This window comes from Poromitra crassiceps (genome assembly GCF_964638095.1).
Source record: "Poromitra crassiceps genome assembly, chromosome: 4".
Lineage (NCBI taxonomy): Eukaryota > Metazoa > Chordata > Actinopteri > Beryciformes > Melamphaidae > Poromitra > Poromitra crassiceps.
This window is the reverse complement of record NC_139626.1, coordinates 40,381,667-40,405,598: the sequence shown is the minus strand read 5'-3', so window position 1 is coordinate 40,405,598 and position 23,932 is coordinate 40,381,667. Positions and strand designations below refer to the sequence as shown.

Sequence of the window (23,932 nt, the reverse complement as noted above, 5' to 3'; positions counted from 1 at the left end):
TCAGGTGTCCATGTGTTGTACTTTGAGGCAGTATGAATTATCAAACAACATACGGTAGGCTACTATAGTAAACTCTCAAACAGCCCCTCCTGGGCTACTCTACAGTAGGGCTAGACTGGCCTTCTCATAGCAAAAAATCTGTTGCTCATCTGTTGTTCATCTTGATCTCTTGAGACTAATTGGAACCTTCTCATTTTTGTATGATTCTGTGATCATTTATTCGAGATGAAAAAGAGACTTATTAATGGGAGACTTCTCAGAGACAAATTAAATTGATTTGAGATTTTGGCAATATTTGAGAAAGTAAAGAGACGAACATGAGATAATTCTGAGACTTTCATGAGACAAATCTGACAAGTATGATCCTTAGACGAGATCTTATTATTGATTAACCAATGTCTCATCAGTCATTGACTCAGTTAGTTATCTTAAATGTCCAACTGAAGCTATGAGAAGGTAACATGATTTTTGTTCCATATTTGAAAAATATGAGAAACTATGAAGAACTTAATGAGTTAATAATTAGTCATTAGAATGAATTGTACTAAAACAAGAATAAACACTCTTCAGTTTTAGATCAACCACCTTAAAGTGGCAAAACCATATAAATTTAAAATAAATTTGCATTCATAATTTATCCATCTCTATTGTTTAATCATGGGATCAAGAGCCATAATAATACACAACACAGCCTGTATTAACATAATGTGATTCCACCAACACTTAAAAAAATGAAACATAATTAATGATTATATAATTATATAATATGTCTAATTATATATATGCCTATATATATATATATATATATATATATATATATATATATATATATATATATATATATATATATATATATATATATTGCAATTTTATTTTATGATCTCAATTGAATCTAACTCAACAAGCTACAATATATTATTATGTGGAGAAAAGGTAAGTATAGGTTACCATCTTGGTATTGAAAATGAAATCAGTACAAGTGCACATTTTTAATAAAGTGCAGGAAGATAGACAGGAAAGAATCATGTTGATAATGTAAGCCTAAATGACTAGTTTACTCTACAGTGCACACGTAATGCTAATATGATACTATTATTGTAGATGCTATCAGTGTTGTCTGGAGTTATCATTCCAACTTAGAAACTAAGACAGATGTAAACTTGGCCATATTGCATGGTGATACAGATGGGCCCAGCTCAGAGATGCAAAGAAGATGAGGGAACATCAGCGATAGAAGAGCAGTACAGCTGCCTCAGTAATTTGCCTGGATGCACTCCATTGTTGGTTGTTCCCATCGCCACTCCCATCAAAGGCAGTGAAGTCTCCACATTGGTTTGGTGCATCTTGAGGGAAGTGTCCTCCTCCACCAATACAGAACTATATACAAAAAATATATAAGTAAAGCAAATAAAAACACATACAGAGACTTGTCTTGTTATACTTGTGAAGACTTTCCTCTGTCTTATAGTTCTGAGGTAACCTAACACTGGCATACTTCTTTGTTGTAATATCTGCCATTACTGACCTACTGCAACAAAGTACAGTAGTCACATAATTTGAATCTCACATGTTCAACATCGCCTCCTGTTGGTTTGGTCCCAGAGCAGATGGCAGTGGCGGCACGCTCATTGTTGATAGCTCTGAAGCTGATGTAGCCTGGGCTAAACTGACCTGATGGAGAAGCAATAAATAAATACATAAATAAATAAATAAATAAATAAATAAATAAATAAATAAATAAATAAATAAATAAATAAATAAATAGATAAATAGATAGATACTGTAGATAGATAGATAGATGGATATATAGTTAGATAGATAGATAGATAGAGATAGATAGATAGATAGATAGATAGATAGATAGATAGATAGATAGATAGATAGATAGATAGATAGATAGATAGATAGATAGATAGATCCATCCATCCATTGATCGCTGCCTCGCCTGTCTGCATGTGTAAAGTTAGTGTAAATAAAGATGATTGAAGCTAGATAGATTCAAAGAGCTTTCACTGGACAGATCACATGAGCACAGAAACCTGCACATACTGTGCATTAGTACACTCTATATTGTACCAAGATCATAGCAGAAGACAAGAGCAGCACATACTGTAGACTATCTGCTAGTACACACAACATGCTCATTTTAAATACTATTACCTCTCACAGAGGGTCCATAAAACATCCTTGTCTTGTGCGTATTTCCATGATCATAATGGATACGGTAGGATGGTCCATTGTTGGTGAGTGGAGCCCCTGCATTGTACCTCACTGGGTAACGCTTGAAATAAAATAAAAATAGTAATTTTGTGTTATTTTCCTACTGCAAACACAGTGAAAAATTACACATTCAATCATTAAGCTAATAATAATGCAAATACCTTTTTAGTGCTTTTACCATGTATTACAAAGTGCTGTAAAATTAAATTGTGTGTGTGTGTGTGTGTGTGTGTGTGGGGGGGGGGGTATTAAAAAAAGAAAGCTTATAGGATACGGGCTCCATTCAGGCCTGCTCAAAAGAAATAGGAAGACTGTATTATAAAGGAATATTTCCCAGTGAAATGAAAATTCAGTCATTATCTACTCACCCCCCCCCCCCCCTCCCCCTCCCCATGCCAGTAGGAAGTCAGGTTTGTTAGTCCATACAACAGTCCTGGAGCTTCCCATTTGTTCTCAGTATAGCAAGGATTTTGAACACTTTGATTAATCAAAATTACCCCAATTCAAGTCAGGAACACAACAGCCCTGTGTGCCTGTTAGAATTCAAAACCCTTACCAACACTTAACTAGCCTGTACGCTACTACTGTATTGTACTGTACTGTACTATACTGTACTGTACTGTACTCCAATACTGTACTGTACTCCAATACTGTAATGTACTGTCCTGTCCTGTACTGTACTGTACTCTACTGTTCAGTCAACCTAGTGACATCATCTATCTAGCAGCGCCCTAGATGGCAAAAAGCTGAAATGTTCATCTCCCTCCCAATTCTAGATACATTTCAGACTTGAAAGCAGTGTCTTGTCTCGTCTGAGGTGAAATGCAAATTAATTCGAGTCATATGATCAAATGTTTCATGTGAGTCATTGTGATTGGTGAGAATGAAAGATTTCTCTGATTTAAATCCATGTTCACTCTTTGTTAAGCTCAAGCCTTGCAAGTCAACTCAACAGTTCATCCTTTAAGGAACAGGGAATGAGCAGGAATACATTTGGATAGGAACATCTTTCTTGTAGGCTACTGGTTACATACATAACCCAAGTGCAGAATGTATTGAGGCACAGTAGATCTTACTGTAAAGAGTCCAAAGAGGTTCCCGCTAAAACCGCGTAAGAAGCCACAGCTTGTGTGGTATCGTAAGATGGCTTCGCTTCTCCAGTTCTCCAGTGGGCTGTTGTTGGGAACATGCCACACTGACAGATCTCTTGCCGCCAAGTCATAATAACCAAGATTCTGGGAAAGAAATGGAACAAGTGAAGCAACCATCCCTGTGTACTTTTTTAAAATTAATTTCAACTGGACTTTAAAGCATTGATGTTTTTCTAGTGAATCAGTCAGTCATGAACAGTGTTGGGCAAGTTACTTTGGGAAATGTAATTAGTTGCTGATTAAAAAGTAACACAAGTTGCTTTACCCATTACTTTTTCAAAAGTAATTATTTACATTAGTACTTACGTTACTAGTTACTTTTTCTTTTCTTTTTTACCCCTGAAAAAGTGACATACAACCAAGCTCTTTTTACAACTGAATCTACTTTATTGGAATGAAATACAAGAGTCCACAATCGGCCAAACTGCATAACTGTAAACATTGCAGCCTCTCAAACCTGATGGGCTAGAGTATATATATATATATATATATATATATATATATATATATATATATATATATATATTGCAATTTTTTTTTTTTTTTTTTTTTATACACACATACATAAACAAAGCAATGTTCTCTCCAGAGTTTTTCTGTTGTTTTTCTGCATAATTAAGGGTAAAAAAACCAAAAAAAGTAACCTGTTACTTTGATCAGTAACTGTAATCTTATTACTGTTTTCGAAATTGTAACGCCTTACATTACTTAGTTACTGAAAAAGTAATCAGATTACAGTAACACGTTACTTAGTAACGCATTACTGCCCAACACTGGTCATGAGTCAGTATAGTCAGGAAGCATCTACTGTAGCCTACCTTGAAGTCATCGCAGGTGGCACTTTCGGGCGTTCCAAAGACCCTTCTGTTGGCCCAGTTTCCATCTCCTCCTGGCAGATTAACGTTGTCCCCCTGCTGGCTGGACCAGCGGTCACCCTGTGTACATTTGCCATTTATGTTGTTCTCATGTACGCTCGCCACCAGGGTCCAGCCACCGCCTGCAGTGGTCATGTCACAGAAAGTCCGGTAGACCGTGCCACCAGCAGTGGTCAGGTAGTACAACCCATCTAAATGAAGGAAGACAGAGGAGTGTCATGACAATGTCTAGTAGCAATCACAACTCCAAAACCTAATCAGGAGGGCTGGTCAAATCATTGGCATGCAGCTCCCATCTTCTCTCCAGGAGATTTTCGAGGAGCCAGCGAGGAAGCAGGCCTTGAAATCACCTGCGACCCAAACCACATCCTTCATACAGTGGCGCTGGAAGTACTTTTAGGTAGGGGGTGCTGTAAGGAAGGGACTCTCGGTGCTGCCCGCAAGGTCAGCGCCGAAGAAAATTTGATATTTTTTGGCCTTTCATCCATATTTAGAAGAATATTTAATTTTAAATTAACATTAGGATTATACTGTTGTGATGTCATTATTCAGTACAGTATCGCCTTTTCTCACTCACTTTCCTGCTCTCCCTTTAGTCGTTTTACACTACAACAGACAGCAACACCGGCATAAACACTGAACTTATTATTATTATTATTATGGAAAACCAGATTATGATGAAAATCAAACACTTTTGAAGAGAGAGCGTATGAAATAAGATTAGAGCTGGGAAGCACAAACTGTTTTTTAATGCATTTTGTTGCTGTTATAAACACAAGACAGCCAAATCCAACAATTTCAAAAATCCCATCTCTTGCCACCAGGGGGTGCTGCAGCACCCTCAGCAGCCACCTTCCAGCTCCCTTGCCTTCATACAGAATATGAGCTGCTGCTGTCAGGCAGAAGGTACAGGTTACCAAACCACATCATTCATCAGTGTTGTGGGTAACTCATTACAAAAGTAATATATTACATGTAATATATTACTTTTAGCAGTAACTCAATAATATAACTTATTACTTACAGGATTTCAGATACCAGTTACTTTGTCAAGTAACACAAGTTACAAATTGAGTTACATTTTTTGGGGGTATCAAAGCACATATATCTCACTATATAATCACATTATATCTTTATTTAAATATTATTTAAATAAAGATATAATCATTTCCTAATCAAACTGTGTGGTTGTATGCAAATAACCACTATAGATGACAATAACAAAGGAAAAGGATAACATTTTGAATTTTGGATTGTTTATACTGATTTCAAGGTGGCTGAAATTATTTTTCGGGATGGTTCCATGGCGGCGATGTCATTCTGCTACTGCTGTTATTTTTGGTGAAAGTAATGCAAAAGTAGTGTAGTAAGTTACTCTACACAGACAGTAATATTGTAAAGTAACATTACTTTCAAAGCAAAGTAACTAGTATGTAATATATTACATTTTGAAAGTAACTTGCCCAACACTGTCCTTCACACAGAGTATGAGCTGTTGCTTTCAGGCAGAAGGTCACCAAACCACATCCTTCATACAGAGTAAGATGAACAGGTATACATTTTCTTTTGTTCCACTGTCAATCAAACTACTTAACAGTAAGAGATGATATATTGTAGAGCATCTACAATGCTCTACAATACCTGACATTCCAGTTTATTATCCAATATTTTCTAGGGCATCGGTGCAATATTTAACTCTTCATTTGATCATCAAACCTATTTCTTGGGGGGAGGGGTAACATTTCCTTTGTACAGGGCATTGTGCAATATTAGATAATATTCTTGGTGTGTATGTTTTTGATGTAGGGGTATCGGTAATGAATGTTAATTGTAGTTTGATTGTGCATGCACTGTGTGTATATGTGTGCTATGACGCTACCTACTGCATGTTCTCTTCGAACATGCATAAACTAATCTAATCTAATATAATCTAATCTAATCTAATATATCATATCATATCATATCATATCATATCATATCATATCATATAATCTGGATTTGATCAAGATCACCTAAATAATAACAATGACCTAAATAATAACAATGCAACATGACATTACTGAGGTTGCACAAAACTGCCCTGGACACCAGCTCACCTGTGTTAACACCATCAGATTTTAGTGTTTTGCAGCTTCTGGGCACAGCACCTGCACAGAAAAGATCAGATTCTGATTAATGAATTCTAGTATCACCACCACATGTATTAGTGTTTGTCAGTTCAGTCTTAAAGGTACAGTAGGCTGCTTTTATAATGTGTTTATCAAACACATAATTTTAGTGATTAAACAGGAGAGCAGACAGTATCAAATAAGTTATTAGAGTTAGAGGAACTGTAGGTTAATGCCATACCTGACACATGGTGAACAACCAGGGGAAGGACAACAAGAAGAATGGTCCATCTTTCCATGACTGAGGAGACCAAAAGATCAGTTACAACATTCTGACCCCAGTTTTAGATGTTTCAATACTGCCATTATGTTTCAAACTTTCAATAATGCCTATGCTAAACATCTATTTGTTCAACAATATGAAACTATTTTCTGCACTCTTGTGTCAAAAGCAATTGGATTAAATTAGTTTACGGACAATTTCTTGTGACTTACCTGGCCAAATGTGATACACAGAGAAAGAGAAAGCAGCTCTTCTTCTCACTAGACTGTATTGTTCTCTGATGGATGAAGAATGAAGGAAAAGGAAAATGTGGCATGATGTGTTGTCCCACCTCCTCCTTTATAGCCAACCAACACATTAGGGAGTGGCCAGCAATGGTGACACTTTCAGTGAAAGCTCACAGACACAGTGATCTCATACTCTGTCTGTCATACTCTGCATACTTCAGTGAGCTGAAGACTGGAAGTCACAGTCACACAACAAGCATTAGATCAAAACCAGTGCTGCTACATGATTAATTACATATTACATATGTCTGGTGTAACCACCTTGAAATTGGAAACATTTCCAAGTTGCTGACAAGTTGGCGACTATTTATAAAACCTAAACCGTATAACTATCTTTTGCATCAATGCATTTGGCCAGCCGCTGTGTCCCAGGTTGACTGCAGAAGTCCTGGCCATTCATATTTACAAAGTATGAATGGAGATATTCTATGTGTTATAAAAGATGGTGAAAAGAAAAATACTAATTTCCTATTAGAGCTATCCAAGTAATAACATAGCTAACGTCCAGATAACGCAACAAACCATTATTACTCATTAAATCTAATTACATTTAATTTAATCAAATTCAATTCAATTTCATTTAATTTAATTAAATGTTATCCCCCCTGCAAAGCTGTCCCTGTCGTTGAACTTTCTCCACCCCTTCTGCCAATCTGGGGAGAGACTAGCACATGCTTCCTCTGATGCATGTGAAGTTGCCAGCCGCTTCTTTTCACCTGACAGTGAGGAGTTTCACCTGCAGGATGTAGCACGTGGGAGGGATCACGGGAGTCTCCCCAGTTCCGTCCCAGATGCCCCGACCGACCAGAGGAGGTGCTAGTGCAGTAACCAGGACACATATTCGGCCTCCCACTCACTGTGAGGCCATTTACACCTGGCACTAACACGCATTTTCTGTGATCAGATTGCAATCGGATAGTGCTTGACCACTTGAAAGTACAGGTGTAAACGCCCCCAAGACCCATTGAGGCCGGATTGCAATCTGATCGGCCAAACCACCTCCAGAGGTGGTCAGGGACGCATTGTGACCACATTGAACACAAGTGTAAATGCAATGCGTCCTCTCAATCCACATACAACAGCCACCACTGTTTTTCTCCTGCTCTACGCTAGGGAGTCAGCCTGATCCGATCACAATCGCATCTCAATGGGGACACTGGAGACACATAATAATTCCAGGTGTAAATAAAATCAGGTTAATGTGGTCAAGCACTATCCGATTGCAATCTGATCACAGAAAACGCATGCTAGTGCCAGGTCTAAATGGCCTCACAGACACGGCCAATTGTGCCTGTATGGACACCCGACCAGCTGGAGGCAACACGGGGCACGAACCTGCAACCCTATTGGTACTACCCGGGCGCCTGGCCCAAAACCATTAACAATTTGCAGCTCATAAAGAAGTTATCATGATAGCATTTTGTAATTTCCAACCAAAATAATAAAAGATGATGAAATGTTTCCTGATTACATTAAATCACATTACACCATACTGCCATACATTATATAAGTTAATTACAGAACATCTTAACTGAATATAATACAGTAGGCTATGTCATCCATTCAAACATTGACACTTTTGCAATGATCTGAAATAAAACCCTTCGTTTTGCAGTGCAATACATTCAAATTCAAATCTGTTCCCTTTACGAACCACCAGGAATAGTGCGATGTAGACTGATTGAATAATATACCTATTCACCTCTTTACAACAATATACCAAGATAAGTCTACAGTAACTATTAGTAATCGAGCACTAACAGAGGAAATATACATGTAAAAGACTCCAAAGGTGTAATGGCTGTATTCTGGAAATAGAACACGTGCAGGTGAACCATTTTGGCAGAGAGTAGAGGAAGTACAGCTTGCAAAAAACCATCTTGATAATGTGACCTCAAATTCTGTTTTGCTGGATGTGAGGTCAGGTTATCAAGATTATCTTTTTTTTTTTTTTACCAGGCTAGAGGATGTACAGCTTCATCTAGACAGGTGGAGTTGATAGGCAACTCTTCTTCATTCCAAACAAAGTTTTGATGTGGAAATGGCATGAGGAAGAAAACAAAAAACAAAAACAGTATCCAGTCATCATTATGATACTCTTTGTCTGGTTAACACTCAAACTGTGTTTCAACTGATTTAGGACAAACAACATTCTGCTTTTTTGCACCATATAAATTTAATAAACTCCAAGATGGGTTGAAGCTGGTCTCACTCATGCCAGTTGGACAGCTCAAATCCTTGTTTCAGGACTTCTTTAGTATTTTTCTTGTTTCACCTATCTTTGGTTATTATTACCAACAATGTTTTAATTACTTTTAGACCAGCTATAAAATTAATAACATGAGATATGTTTAAAAAAGTTGTCCCTTTATTTTGCTATTGTCTATTATTGTACTGTATTATTGCTATTCTGTAAACAGGGAACAAGATGTTTTTCCTCTGAAAATAAAGGTTACTCTTTAGAGCACCATTATGTCAGTGATCTCATTTTAGTGTTGCTCATAAAGAAAATCCTTCACTAGTTTAGACACATTTGTGATTCCTAATGATAATAATACATGATACATGATGATACATGATAATGTCACCACAATTGCCATCGACTTAAAACCCTTTCTTGTCACATGCTTTCCCCCCCTACTAAAAATCTCTGTGTGGTGGGATATTAGACTGATGTTTGACTGTAAAGCCTCCAGTGGTTTGAGATGGAAGTCTTCTTTATTCCTTCTTTCTGCACTTTAGAAAGTGCCAACAAGGATTACTGATCTAGTGATTTGGGAGACCATGGAAGGAGTTGCACTTCAACTTTCTGTCCATGAAACCATTCTTGAATGTGTTTAGTAGGAGGCATTCTTCTTTGGCCCTTATAAAAACACGCAGAGCAATCAGACCCAATTTCGCCTTTTTCACTTCCCACCCAATTCACCCATGTTGTGTCTAAAAGGCAGGAAGTAACACAGGTGCAAGCAGAACATTAATGAGGGTTTCCAACTTCCAATCCATTTAGTGATCCAATGCAGAGGCCCTCGTTACTGTTTTGCTTGTACCTGTGTTACTTCCTGCCTTTTAGACACAAAATGGGTGAATTGGGTGTGAAGTAAAAAAGGCCAATGACTCCCACAGCTGCTGCAAATACACTTACTGTTATTCTATGTTTAACATTTAGCAACAATGTGAGTTGAAGGCATCCTTTAGATTTCACCTGCTTTAAGCACAGTGCATCCACATGCAGGGAAAAGGGTGAAAGGTGACTCATCAGACCATAGCTGAGCAAAGGTATAGTAAACTTTCAAACAAGTATTGTTTTATTGTCATATTTCACAACAGTCAAGTGTTTATTGATCATTAGTGATTCCATCGGAGAGGCTAGACAACGGCAACAAAATGGAATGTCATAGAAACACTATAACAAAGAAAACACACAGAATGAATCCGATCAAATCAAACCAGCTTAAAAAGATTCAGTAAAGAAAAGCAGTGGGAGCTGAAGCCCTTTTTACAGCAATGAGTTGAGCATGTTGTCACAACAAAGATCTATTTCTGGTATGAGTGATTGACAACATAACTATCAGACACAGATCATAAATCATTTTCTTTGAAATTATATAATGTACAGTAGGTACAATACTGGTCAAACTGTAAAGTGGTTTTGCAGTCTGAGACCACTACTGTTTGTTTTTTTTGCTTCTGTTTTAACTGCTCCTCTGCTTTATTTGGTTCACACTTTATGGGAGTTTATCGATACATTGAATACGTGCTACAGTATTTGATGACAGAGAGGAAGTTACATTGTTAATTATTGAGGTCAGGTAAGGTTACAATGAATGTTGTAAGGTAAGCTGGCTCTATCCACAGTGATTATTTTTTGTGTTTAAAGCAGTTATAATATAAGGTTAGATATTTCTGTGCTGTCCAATACAATGTCAAATGTGCCTTGAATACAACTTTTGTGTACCTCCCGCTGTAACAACAAACCACAAGTAGTGCAACATCTAAAGATATGTCCATGCAATATGTACAACCAACCCACTTGAGCCACACTGAAAACAGATATTGCAAAGATGTTGAAAGGAGAAATCCACCATTTCTTCAGCTGTCCACCAGAGGAGTGGAATAGAAGCACCATGTCTGATCGGACCCTTGAGAGGTGAGATATGACAACGATGAAGGAAGTCGTGCTCATGGAGGAGGAAATTACAACATTATGACACAATGACTTTATGCTGGGTTCACATTTGGAGGGGGTCCAACACTGGCTCTGTTTGTGAGAGTGGCCACGATTCTGAGTGAGTTGATTGTAAGAGTAAAGCATTATCTTCTTGTACTGTGAGTGTTAATGTGCAGCTGATGCATCTTGGTGACTATAGACTCAAGGTGGTAAAATTATAAAGGTCTAAAAGTTTCATGTTGTGGCCTTGGAGTCTAACGTACATGACCTCACCGATATTCATCCGTGCCAGTGTGCTCACACACTACTGCTGTGACAACCCCAACCACACTTTGTGTACAGTCAAGTGTTCAACCAAGGCTGGTGATGTTAGAGCGACCACCAGGGGGTGCTACAATGCGGTGGCCAGAGCGACGTGGGATGTTGTCATCAATCTGCGCCCCTGAGAAATGAAGACAACATGATGTGACATTTAATTCAAGTGTCAAGTTTTCCAGAGACCTCATTTTTATTCTAGCTCATGCAAGGCATCCTAATATCCCAGCTCCAACCAACATCAAAAGTATCCTCAGACCTTAAAAAGGACAGTATGTGATAATAGTATAATACTCTTACCTGATAGGCTGAAGTTGGACTGGTGAAGATTGCGTATAGGTGGAGGCTGGTGAGAGGTGGGTGAGGTTTTGGCTGATGGGGAGGGAGTGATGTATTTAGGGGTGGCAGGGGCATCATATACAGGGCCTTCATACAACCCGCGAGCTACACCTTGGCTCCCCTTCAGCTGGACAGTAAACACACACAGACACATGCAGAAAGCATACTTACCAGTCACACTTCAGAAACAACATGACGTGTAGAGAAGACTAATATTACGTTGAATCGCTGTGCTCCGCATACTACTTAAATGAGTCTGTGCCACTTCACAGCCCTCGCTGGCGCGTTGAGGGGGGGAACAACTGAATGACTGACAGGTCGTAGCACCAATGAGAGAGTGGTTCAGAGTCAGGTTGGGTGGGTACGCCTGATTGCTAAAGTCGTTACTGATTGGTGGGTTCAGGATTCCCAACAAACCGATCACTGGCCAGGATTCGGACACCCGTTTGAAGCGAAGAGTGTCCCAGACCCAGAGAGAGCTCTGTAGCATGCAGCAGTAGTATGGGGCACTTTACACGAGGACGGTTTCCTATGGAAACGGGGAATTATTTTATCGTTAGTGCCTCCCGTTAAGGCGGCGACGGCGTTTCTGCGCTTTGGAGACGACACATTTTGGAACCACCTTCCAGAGTGGAATTGTTGGTGACGCTTCCCGCTGAGCGCTCCATGTAATCGGTTAGAAACGATAGTCTTCCCAGAAACTCTGACGTGCCTGCACACGCGACACACGCTTGGCAACATTCAGAATTAAGCTACACTGCGGCCGACTTCAGTTACATGTTCATAGCGAGCGTTACTGCTGCTGCGAGGAGCCGATGGCTGTACCCGGTCGGCATTTAACGTTAGGCAAGCACATTGACAGTGTTTTCTCACTGCAGCCTACACAGTAGACAGTGTCAGCACAGCCAGCGCTCCCGATCCTCGCTGCTCGTTAAAGATTTCCAAATAGGCTTATTCTGATAAACTGGTCACATCTATGTAACGTTCTCACCCGAAAATATTACAACTTTAAATCAGTTTGTTGTTTTTTTAGCTTGAAAACAGCTTTTTTGCAAGTCAAAAAATTACTACGGTAGCCGTAATCCGTGTCTAAAACCCAGAAAGACGATTAGGAAATGACGTCATGCAGAGAAGCGTCCATGGAGCGACGAGCAACGCCCCGTTGACCATCACACTGCCACCTAGCGACCTGGCATGTACATTACGGCGTTTTAAAAATTCAACAGTGCTCATGTAAACAGGGAGAAGGAGAAGGTGTGAAGGAAAAGGTGTGAAGGAAACGCTATTGTGTCGTTTCTTCCAGAGACTGTCCTCGTGTAAAGGGCCCCATAGTGTATCAGTGTAAGAACTCTCATGGGTCTGGTGTTGAGACGACTCTACATATACCCGAGGAATACATTTTGTAACTAACATTGGATGTTTACTGCCCACTGAATCATACTACATGACAGGGCACGTTTAGATAAAGCCACCTAGGCTACTGCACCTGGTTCCTGAACTTCATGCGCTGGTAGGCGTAGCCCGGGAAGGGCTTGCGGGGAATGAAGCGGCCAGAGCCCTGCTGAGCCTGCAGCGTGCCTTCCTCATACACCAAGCGACCCCGACTCAACACCAGCACGGGACCCCCGCGGCACTCCACACCCTCGAAGATGTTGTATTCCAAAGCCTGTGTGGGGCGGGACATGAGCAATACAGAGAGAGAGAGAGAAAGAGGCGACGAGTAAGAATATACAAAGGTCAAAGGTCAAAGGTAACTTTATTGTCCCCTTGCAGGGAAATTGATTTGCAGCCACGTAATATAAAACACACATACTGTATCATACGACATACGAACGTAAAAAAGAAAATAAAGGACAGAAACCTAAAAACCTAAACACAGGGCAATAGAGGCAGAGAGGCTTTCAAAAGTACAACAGGTAAAAGTGCATAAGTGGGCAGTCTGTGTGCAAAAGGGCAGAACCAGAGAAATAAAGTTCTATCTGCTGTTCATCAGCTGAATAGCAGCCGGGACAAAGGAGAGTTTGAAGCGCTTGGTCCTCGTTGTGGGCACCCTCAGCCGACGGCCCAGTGGCGTGCCGTCCATTAGGCGAACTAGGCAAATGCTAAGGGCGCTTGAGCCGTTAGGGGCGCCAGAGAGGGTAAAAAAAAAAAAAAAAATACAAATACAAATACAAATACTTTTTCATGATAATAGGCCTACTATTATTTTACAATAGTAGACAAAAATAAGGAGAACAACGTCTTAAGTCTTTAAATAATAGTGAAATCATTTTTCTAATTCTGGCTTTCTGGCTGCCCGGGCTGCAGCACTTTCACCATGGTCCCTAATCCATACCACCCCACCCACTGCGCGGCCGCGCCCCCTTCTACCTGCTCGGAGCTTTTTCTTTTTTCTTCTTTTGTTGGATTTGGCTGTCTTGTGTTTATACCACCAACAAGATGCATTAAAAAACAGTTTGTGCTTCCCAGCTCTAATCTTATTTCATACGCTCTCTCTTCAAAAGTGTTTGATTTTCATCATAATCTGGTTTTCCATAATAATAATAATAATAATAAGTTCAGTGTTTATGCCTGTGTTTCTGTCTGTTGTAGTGTAAAACGACTAAAGGGAGAGCAGGTGCTTACATGAAAGTGAGTGAGAAAAGGAGAAGATACTGAATAATGACATCACAACAGTATAATCCTAATGTTAATTTAAAATTAAATATTCTTCTAAATATGGATGAAAGTCCAAAAAACGTAAAATTTTCTTCGGCGCTGCCCTCGCGGGCAGCACCGAGAGACCCTTCCTTACAGCACCCCCTACCTAAAAGTACTTCCAGCGCCACTGGGGAAGGGCGATTCTGAGCCTGCACTGCAGTGCTGGATTAGCTGCAATATAATTTTTATTATATTTTCTTTGGGGGAGGGGGGAGGGGGGAGGGGGGGGCACCAGCAAAAATCTTGCCTAGGGCACCAACTTGGTCAGGCACGCCACTGCGACGGCCTGAGGGCAACATCTCAAACTCCAAACGAAGGGGGTGATCTGGCCGGGCCCTCCAGGAGGGGAAGTGGCTTTCCTCAGCACCTGCCTCTTATAGAGGTCTATAAACTGGGCTTGGGTACTTGGTATACTGTAGGATTTAAGCGTTGTTTTCTTTGTATTTGGAACGTTGATTCCAGATGCTATACAGTGTACACACACACACACTGACTGTACATTTTCAGATCGCATCATTGCATCAGGAGGGCTAAATGGATCAACAGATCTAGAGAAGGACAATGAGACACAAGACTTAATACTGCAGTACATTGCAGGCATAATGAGAATGAGGGGATGAATAAGTGTGTGTGTGTGTGTGTGTGTGTGTGTGTGTGTGTGTGTGTGTGTGTGTGTGTGTGTGTGTGTGTGTGTGTGTGTGTGTGTGTGTGTGTGTGTGTGTGTGTGTGTGTGGGTGTGTGTGTATGTGTGTGTGTGGGGGGGGGGGGGGGCATAAGGAGAGTGAATAGGGGGATGGGCTGGGAGGTGGTAGCACACAATGGGTGAGGGGTGGAGAGGGATTAGAACCTAAAGCACCAGTCTGGATTAGGTCCTTAGAGAGTGGCAGAGCAGACTGAATACATTAGCCAGTGTTTACCATCTTCACTGCACATTGCTCAAAGCCAAATTTCCCCTCTGATGCCATCGTCCTGAGTTTGAATTTGCCTTTTTGTTTCCCCCTTCTTCAAAGTTCAAAGATAAATGGAGAACCTTTACGCGTGATGGTGTCGGTGGTGACAGCACAGTGATTACAAAGTAAAAGCTTTGCTGAATATCAAGCATGCAGTCTGACTTTGAAGTACATTCTCTGGGCTTCGCTCCACCTCCTCTGATCTCTGATTTGTTTTTTTTTATCCCGTTTCACACTCTGCTATCTCCCATAATGCAACACTCCTTCCTGTAAATCCTCTCCTCCGCCTTGAATTCTTCCTCTGCCTCTCCTCCCCCAACTGCTAGCTGCACTGTATATAATGTAGATTACTTTCATTGTCTCTCACTCCATTCTTCTCATTACTCTATTTAAAGAGCGCGGTGCAGGTAAAAAAAAAGCATTTACAGTTAGGACTCAAGATTCTTATGAAAATACTCCCAAAAAAACAAAAAACAAAATTAAAACATGCCCCCAGGGCAGAAATATGGATAAAAAGGTGCTATTATAATGCGCATGCTCAAAAAATAATCAGTGTTGCCAGACGTACGATAATTCATCTTATTTGTACGATAATTTAGCTCCAAAAATGACCCCTATGGTACGATAACACTGCCCAGAATGCATTTCGGCATTGCAGCAAGCAGGAGAAAAATCTGAATCAACGCTATTTTTCTGCAAGGCAACTGTTTAGTTTTGGCTCTATCTATGGTTAATATGGCACTTTATGAAGTTTTAATAATTTCAGTAGTCAAACGTAACTAGTACTGAAACTAGTAGACCCCCAATATGCAATCGGTTTTTCAAACTAACGCCTATTTGGAAATATAATTTTGGAGAACCAGAGACCACAAAGCGGCCCGACCATCTCAGCTCATGTAACCCGGCTCTCAGGCGGATAACAGACGCTCGGCGTACGGACATAATGATCCGAGGGAACGTCACGTGTTAAGTTTGATGTTTTCATGTGCGCGTGCCAGCTGCTTTACAAAAACCAGTCTAGATGCAGCTATGTGTGGGGGAAAAACAAAAGAGAATCCTAATTGCTACATAAAAGTCCCACATATGAATGCTGAATGCTGAGTGGTCTCTAACCTGCACCATGCTCTTTAAGTGGTAAATCTAAAGTCTCTAACCTGCACCATGCTCTTTAACATTTCCTTCCACGCCACCTCTTCTCTCCCCTCCCTCCTGTTACCATGTTTCACTCTTTTTTTGTCCTCACCGACTGCTGGAGTTTGGCCGTGATGGTTTTGATTCTGTCCGGGTCCCAGATAACAATGTCAGCGTCGGAGCCCACCGCTATCCGGCCCTTGCGTGGGTACAGGTTGAAGATTTTGGCCGCGTTGGTGGATGTGACCGCCACAAATTGGTTCTCGTCCATCTTCCCCATGGCCTGGGAGATAGAGGAGTGGATGTTTTAGAATAGATGAAACAAGCAAAATGTACCACGCAAACATACAGTACAGCACGGTCACAGTGACAAAGACGCACACACACATACTCGGCGCTCACCACAGCCTTGTCCCAGACGAAGCCCATCCTCTCCTCCACACCGTTGGTTCCCTCTGGAATCAGGGTGAAGTCATCCTTACCAATGGCCTTCTGGGAGACGCTGTACGCACAGTGAGCGCTGCCCACCACCTGTAGGTCCCCACTGTAGCAATGGCAACACAATAGCAGGAAGACATCAGTATACCCTTTATATAGCATTGATTTAACCTGTCAAAGGTGATACTATCCTTGCAAATGATTGTCAACTCTTGAAATATGTGTTCCGATCATCAATTGAAGGATTATTGGCCGCAAAGACCAGACCTGCAAAGAACTGAACACAGTGCCCACTCCCTAGCAATAATGTCCGACACATAAACTGGCATTCCCTCTAGCAGCCACCAGGTGTTCTCGTTGAGCAGCATGGTGTTGAGTTACAGTTGCAGTCATGTATGGCGTAGAGGGCAGACAGGCCACACTGACCTCAATAATAAGGACAAACCCATACACTATTTTTTGGACTAATGTTTTGCAGCAAAGTGTTGTCTGTCACCAACTTGGGGTCCTTGCGCAGCTCACGTGAGATGGGCGTATCTCAGAGCCGCAGCTCCGCCTGCTATTGGTCTGTGATCGGCAAGCTGCGCGATCACTGAACAGGCGACCTGTCAATCACCCCCTTTTATAACGTCTATTTTACTCCAAATGTGCGAGTTATATAAGAAATTACCCCCTTACAGTTGTTATGAAAATGTGAAATTAGCTATTTAGACCAAAACCGTGTTTTGCCGCATACAGGAAACATGTTTAATCCTGTTACAAAGTCGGGTATTTTAACATGGGGTGAATGCCTACTGCACCCAGCAGCCCCAAGTGGCCATTCGATGAACTACATCTTTCAAGATTACTTCCGCGTCTTCATGAGAAAACCCCAGAGCTTTCCCACTGACAGGCCACCCAGCTGAGCATGCACGCACGCACGTCGCACGCACGCACGCACACACACATACACATACACACACACACACACACACACACACACACACACACACACACACACACACACACACGCACACACACACACACACACACACACACACACACACACACACACACACACACACCCCACCCGGCTGAGCCAGTCAAGCCTGATGCATGACAGCTGCAATGGCATTCATACCCTGAAGGTTTAAGTACACCGCATGAAGGCATTACTGACTTCCCCTATGACATACAATAGGTTGAATGACATCCGCAATAATGATTATTATCATAATCTCTCATCTAAAGTCTTCTACTCATTTATTAATTATAGTGATTGTTACATGATAGTGAGCCATGGGATCATCCCCACTATGCCAAGAGAGTGGTTATTATCAAAGGAATTGGCCTCACTGCAATGTTTCAAAGAGTTTGTCCACCTCTCTGAAAACGAACCTCAACATATGCCCTGTTGCTTCAGCAGAAGCGCAAAGACGACATGGACCCACCTTGAGGAGCGGGGGACGCCAGAGGAAGAGACAAAAAGGGGAGAGGAGGAGAGAGGAGGAGATAACAGAGAAGAGGAGAGAGGAGGTGGAGGGGAGCACTTGGTCGCCAAGGCAACAGATGATGAAGGATTCTAGTTCCTGTGCTATTTATGGAATCGGGGACAGTGAAAGGTGCACAGCAGAATGCTCTGTGTGTGTGTGTGTGTGTGTGTGTGTGTGTGTGTGTGTGGTCTGGTCCAGTGCACTTTGTCCATTATTTACTGCAGTATGACACTCTTGTACTCATGAATTAAAACTTCAGTCACTCTTAATAATTATACTGTACTTTACTTCACAAGTAGCTGAAGTGGCTCCCAAAGGATTTTATATCGTGCCTTTGCATTGTTGAGTCTCTCTCATCTTCCCTGTCTCGCTCACTCCTGCTAGCTCTTTCTATCTCTCTCTTCCTTACACACACACACACACGCACGCACGCACGCACGCACGCACGCACGCACACACACACACACACACACACCTTTGTATAATCCTTCTCTTTCACTGATGTTCTCGTTCTGAGTAGAAGCTGGTTTGACATTGGGCATTACACCATCAGGTGTTTGTGGCATGAATACCAAACTAACTTCGAGGACAGAGAGTGAGACTTAGATCCTTGCAGGTGTCTCCTTGGATATCACAGAGCTGATTTGTATTAGTGCAGAGGTTACATCAGCGATTTAAGCACTATGCCTTCATACTACATAAATGTGCTCACGTGTTTCACGCATTCCAATGATATTATCTATTCATTAATCACAATTTAGCAATATTCTTTCCATAGCATTATCATCACAAACATGATGGGCGAGGTTATAACTTTCTGCCGGTTCCTGTTCACCGGTCCCTAGATTACAAGATGACTACAGTGAATTTACTCAACATGCACCCTGGGCTGCAACGTTTTCTATACCCCTTGTATGCAATAATGGTCAAATGAAGTCTTTGCCTCTCTATAACTGTATCTTACCAGGCCAGCAGTGTGTGGAGGTGGTCTGGGGTCTTACCAGGCCAGCAGTGTGTGGAGGTGGTCTGGGGTCTTACCAGGCCAGCAGTGTGTGGAGGTGGTCTGAGGTCGTGGGGTCAGGACTGAGAGGCGGAGAAGTCACATAGGCCGCTGCCTTGGCCCAGTTCTTGCTCCAATAGTGAGACCCGTCAGCGGCCAGGCTCGCTGTAATTGGTTCCCCAAAAACTACAGAACCTGTGGAGGAAGATAGTGGGTGACATGGAGGTTGAGAATTTGCCAGCGATGTCAACGGAACATTAACTGGACACTGAAAGAATAAGTGAAAGGGAATCAGACAATTAAAATAGAAAAGGATTAACTTGAAATGCAAAGTTGAGCAGAAATAGGAAGCGGATAGGAAAACCAGAGCCGACCTTTCCTGCGGGCCTGGGTGATAGTGTCGGCCGCACTCTTGCTCATCACCTTGGTGATGTAGACAGGACAGTTGACACGGTTGCCAAGGGTGATGGCACGGAACACCGCCTCAGCCTCCACCTGAATGGCAAAAAAGAGAGGAAACAAGTCTATAAATGATGAATATATGTATGTATGTATGTATGTATTGTATGTGTGCGCGTGCGTGCGCGTGTGTGTGTGTGTGTGTGTGTGTGTGTGTGTGTGTGTGTGTGTGTGTGTGTGTGCAGGTGGATGGATGGATGGATGGATGGATGATGGATGGATTAGATTAGATTAGATTAGATTAGATTAGATTAGATTAGATTAGATTAGATTAGATTAGATTAGATTAGATTAGATTAGCCTTTATTGTCTTCCTTAGGAGAAATTTGTCTTGGGCATTCAAGAGAACAACAGTAGGATGGATGGAGGGGAAAGAGAAAGTGAGATCACCTCTTCAGGACGACTCAGAGGATGGCCTTCAGGTCCAGTGATTCCCATGCCGAGGATTTTCCTTTGTTCCTAGAGCACAAATAAAAGTATCCTTTATTGTCTTCATCATCAGCATCATCACCACCACAGCCACCATTTCCGTCAATCACCTCTTCCACTATCACTTACTCAGTTATCTTTATCTGCATGATAGCTTTCACCAGCCTGGAAACCTGGCGAATCTGCAAGCTCGTGGTTTATTCGCTGTGGCAGATGTGTCTGGCCACCCTCCTGTTCAGACAGATTTCCATCCGACCTTGAAACGGTCGCATTTGCAAATTGGTCTGCCGATGTCAGGCTAGCTTTTCACCGCAATTGTCCCCAAAATCATTATTATCGCCACTAGTGCAGTGCCTGTTTACTCACTCAGTGCGTTGGACTTTCACTCACTGAGTGAGGTTACACAGACTCTACCTCTGACTGCAGTGAAGGATTTATTACATCACTGATGATCATCACAATGTCTATGACAGAAGTCCCAGAATGTTCTGAGCATGCTCAGTTGTGCCGGTTCTGACTTCGGAGGGGAGGGGAGAGGTAGGATTCTGATTGGTTGAATTGCACGAAATTCGACACTGCACTTTCTGGGGTCCCCAGCAGCACACCTGCCAAGGTCGAAGTCGATCGGACGAATGGTTCTCGAGATATGTGAAAGCCGTGTTCTGATTGGTCGATTTGTATTAAATTTGACAATGCACTTTCTGGGGTCCCCAGCATGAAAGCCATGATTTGATTGGTCTAATTGCACGGGATTCGACACTGCACTTTCTCAGATCCCCAGCGGCACACCCGCCAAGTTTGAAGTCGATCGGACGAATGGTTCTCGAGATAAACCGCTTTTTGTGTTGCCAGTAGGTGGCGCTATGACTATGTGCGTGTCCGAATTTCACGAAATTCCGCACTGCACTCCGTCAGTTCCCCCTAAGCGCACTCCACAAGTTTGAAGTCGATCCAACCAACGGTTCTCGAGACCAGGCGCTTTTTGTGTTGCCAGTAGGTGGGCGATTACCATCAGGACCACCATCCCCACCACCACCACCACTATCATCGTTGCCATCAGCAGCATCAGCGTTATCACCATCAGCACTTTAATCAGCGTTACATCATCATCATTAGTATAATCATGGTCAGCAGCCACGGTGGCCTCTGATAAACCTGTCATCCTCAGCAGCATGGTCAGCATGAATCCTCTGACCTTATGGAACAGAAATATCTCCACTGCAGTGGAGACTGTAGGGCAGTGCACTCTTCAGTGAGAAACAAACATAGAGGGGGTTAGAGGGAGCCTACCTGAGCAACCAGGTCTCCGTTCTCAGCATGAACTAAGACCACAGCACCCAGCTCCTTCAGGAAGGAGAAGGCCTCATACAGCTGTGGGCGGACACAGAGTGAGGAACGTGTGAGAAGACAGGAACAAGGAACAAGGAAAGAGCAACGAGAGGCAAGCGTTTCACATGTGGGAATTCTAATGTTATCATGTTACATATTATGCGTGTCTGTGGTTTTTAGTGTCCCGTGTGTGCCATTTGAGAGCGTGACAGTGCCAAACCGACCTGAGTGTCTGTCATCTGGTACACATCCTTGTACGCCATGTACACTTGGAAGGAGTTGATACCTGACAGAGGTGGAGAGAGTGGCGATCATTTTCGCACAACAGGAAGGGGGAAATTGGAAAATCAGAAACATGCAAATCCTGTGATCATAGTTAAGATAAAGCATAAAGTTCCAAGAAATTAAATGGGTGAAGTGATCCTGGTCAATTTCAAATATCGAAATCCCAAACTGCCCTATTCGTCTAAAGCAGGGTCAGCTTGTTTTTAAGCAGTGCAGCCCCTGCTGTAACGTGTGTGTCCTGTCCGTCCGTCCGTTATGGCTGATATGTGAGCATGGGATTTGAGCAGTGTGCCTGCTCGAGGTCGACAGACAGCGACACAAAGCCGCGAACACATGCACGCACACACGCACGCACACGCACGCACACACACACGCACACACACACACACACACACATTCATGTAGGCACGCACGCACGCATGCATTGCACACACAGTGCCAGAGAGAGGGGACAGGGGGTGGGGGAGAAGTCTATGGTGTTCGACCTGCGCAGACCTGCAGCGCTTACTTCTACAGCTGGTTTTCTATTTCCCGCAAAACGGAAGGCGACTTTTTGCCCAAAACAGATGACAAGAGAATTTCACACACTGCCACCATGACAGCACAGTAATCACAACAATGGATTTCCACTGTGCCTCCAAAATAAGAGGATCCTGCGCTGGGCCAAATGGTTTCTAAGTTTATTCCTATTGCTCTTCTGAATTGGGACCAAAATAGGGTCGGCGGTGGACTACTGTAGACTGCACCTTTCTCCTGCACCAGCACCTCCAGTTCCTCTTTGACACCCTCATGCCACTGCGGGATGTCCATGTGGAGGGAGTAGTCGCAGCACGCCTTCCTATCTGCAGCCTCCTGCCAGCGTTCAAACGCCTCCAGCAGGCTGTCCCCCGGCTGTGGACTCACGTGGTCAACTGACGGGGGGCAAACGTCAAAGGTTAGTATGGGCTGAATTATGTGCGTGGCATATGCTTGAATACTAGGGCATTCACAGTGTGTGTGTGTGTGTGTGTGTGTGTGTGTGTGTGTGTGTGTGTGTGTGTGTGTGTGTGTGTGTGTGTGTGTGTGTGTGTGTGTGTGCTGCTGCTGAGTCAGTGTGTACATGCATGCATCCACACTCACTGATCATGGTGGTGCCCCCAGCCAGCGCAGCCTTGGTTCCCTGGAGGAAGTCGTCAACAGGATGTGTGTCCATGTAGGGCTTCATCAGACAGGTGTTGACATCGATCCCCCCCGGTATCACCATACGGCCATTCGCCTCGATCACTGTCACAGCCCCCGCAACTACCAGGTTCTCCCCCACCTGCCTGCCAAGGATCAGATACAGTGAGAGAGAGAGAGAGAGAGAGAGAGAGAGAGAGATGGAAAGGAAAGGAAAGGAAGGAGAAAGGGAGGAACGGCCAGGTAGAGATGTAACCAGGAAAGATGCAGAGAAGGAATGTTTATGGGTGTTGTGGAGGATGATGGGACAGAAAAGATGACAGGAATGAGGAAGACAGATTATTATCAAGGTCATTATCGACAAGAACAAACTAAGATATGATGACTTGATCTGTATCTCTGTGACATATTGAGGCCATTTACACCTGGCGTTAAAGGAACACTCTGTCCATTTTCAACCAGCTTTGTATCATTAGAACATCAGTAGTATATCAGAAAACTGTAAACTGTTTTGAAGTCTGTCATTTAATTTGACAGTTATTGAGTGTTAAAGTGTGGACCAGTGACATCACTGGTCCACACTAACTCAAATTAATAACTCATTAACTCAAATCAACTCTCAATAACTGTCAAACTAGATGAATGATGAATAGTTTGACAGTTATTGAGAGTTGATTTGAGTTAATAATGAGTTATTAATTTGAGTTAGTGTGGACCAGTGATGTCACTGGTCCACACTTTAACACGCAATAACTGTCAAATTAAATGACAGACTTCAAAACCGTTTACAGTTTTCTGATATAAATGTTCTAATGATACAAAGCTGGTTGAAAAT

General features: G+C 42.3%; 2 protein-coding genes across 3 annotated transcripts in view; both read right to left on the bottom strand.

Moving 5' to 3' along the window:
• Nucleotides 1-874: 874 nt before the first annotated feature.
• Nucleotides 875-6,922, bottom strand: LOC310775506 (intelectin-like). Its single transcript, XM_083635668.1, has 8 exons — nt 6,850-6,922; nt 6,596-6,655; nt 6,343-6,393; nt 4,190-4,437; nt 3,297-3,455; nt 2,161-2,281; nt 1,568-1,671; nt 875-1,377 (listed from the first exon to the last, which is right to left on the bottom strand). The coding sequence occupies exons 2-8, from the start codon at nt 6,651-6,653 to the stop codon at nt 1,225-1,227; spliced, it is 894 nt and encodes a 297-aa protein (XP_083491794.1). The 5' UTR covers nt 6,654-6,655; nt 6,850-6,922; the 3' UTR covers nt 875-1,224.
• Nucleotides 6,923-11,403: 4,481 nt separating this feature from the next.
• crmp1 (collapsin response mediator protein 1) overlaps nt 11,404-23,932 on the bottom strand; it is a gene marked incomplete at its 5' end in the record, with an annotated part of 15,226 nt that continues 2,697 nt past the window's right edge. For both annotated transcript variants that reach the window (XM_083635664.1, XM_083635665.1), the window contains 12 exons: nt 11,404-11,534; nt 11,708-11,873; nt 13,233-13,412; nt 16,640-16,810; nt 16,930-17,071; nt 19,476-19,632; nt 19,812-19,932; nt 20,287-20,355; nt 21,616-21,696; nt 21,879-21,940; nt 22,686-22,850; nt 23,059-23,243. In XM_083635664.1, coding sequence (XP_083491790.1) covers nt 11,443-11,534; nt 11,708-11,873; nt 13,233-13,412; nt 16,640-16,810; nt 16,930-17,071; nt 19,476-19,632; nt 19,812-19,932; nt 20,287-20,355; nt 21,616-21,696; nt 21,879-21,940; nt 22,686-22,850; nt 23,059-23,243 — 1,591 coding nt within the window. In that variant the 3' untranslated portion in view covers nt 11,404-11,442. The remainder of the gene's footprint in view (nt 11,535-11,707; nt 11,874-13,232; nt 13,413-16,639; nt 16,811-16,929; nt 17,072-19,475; nt 19,633-19,811; nt 19,933-20,286; nt 20,356-21,615; nt 21,697-21,878; nt 21,941-22,685; nt 22,851-23,058; nt 23,244-23,932) is intronic.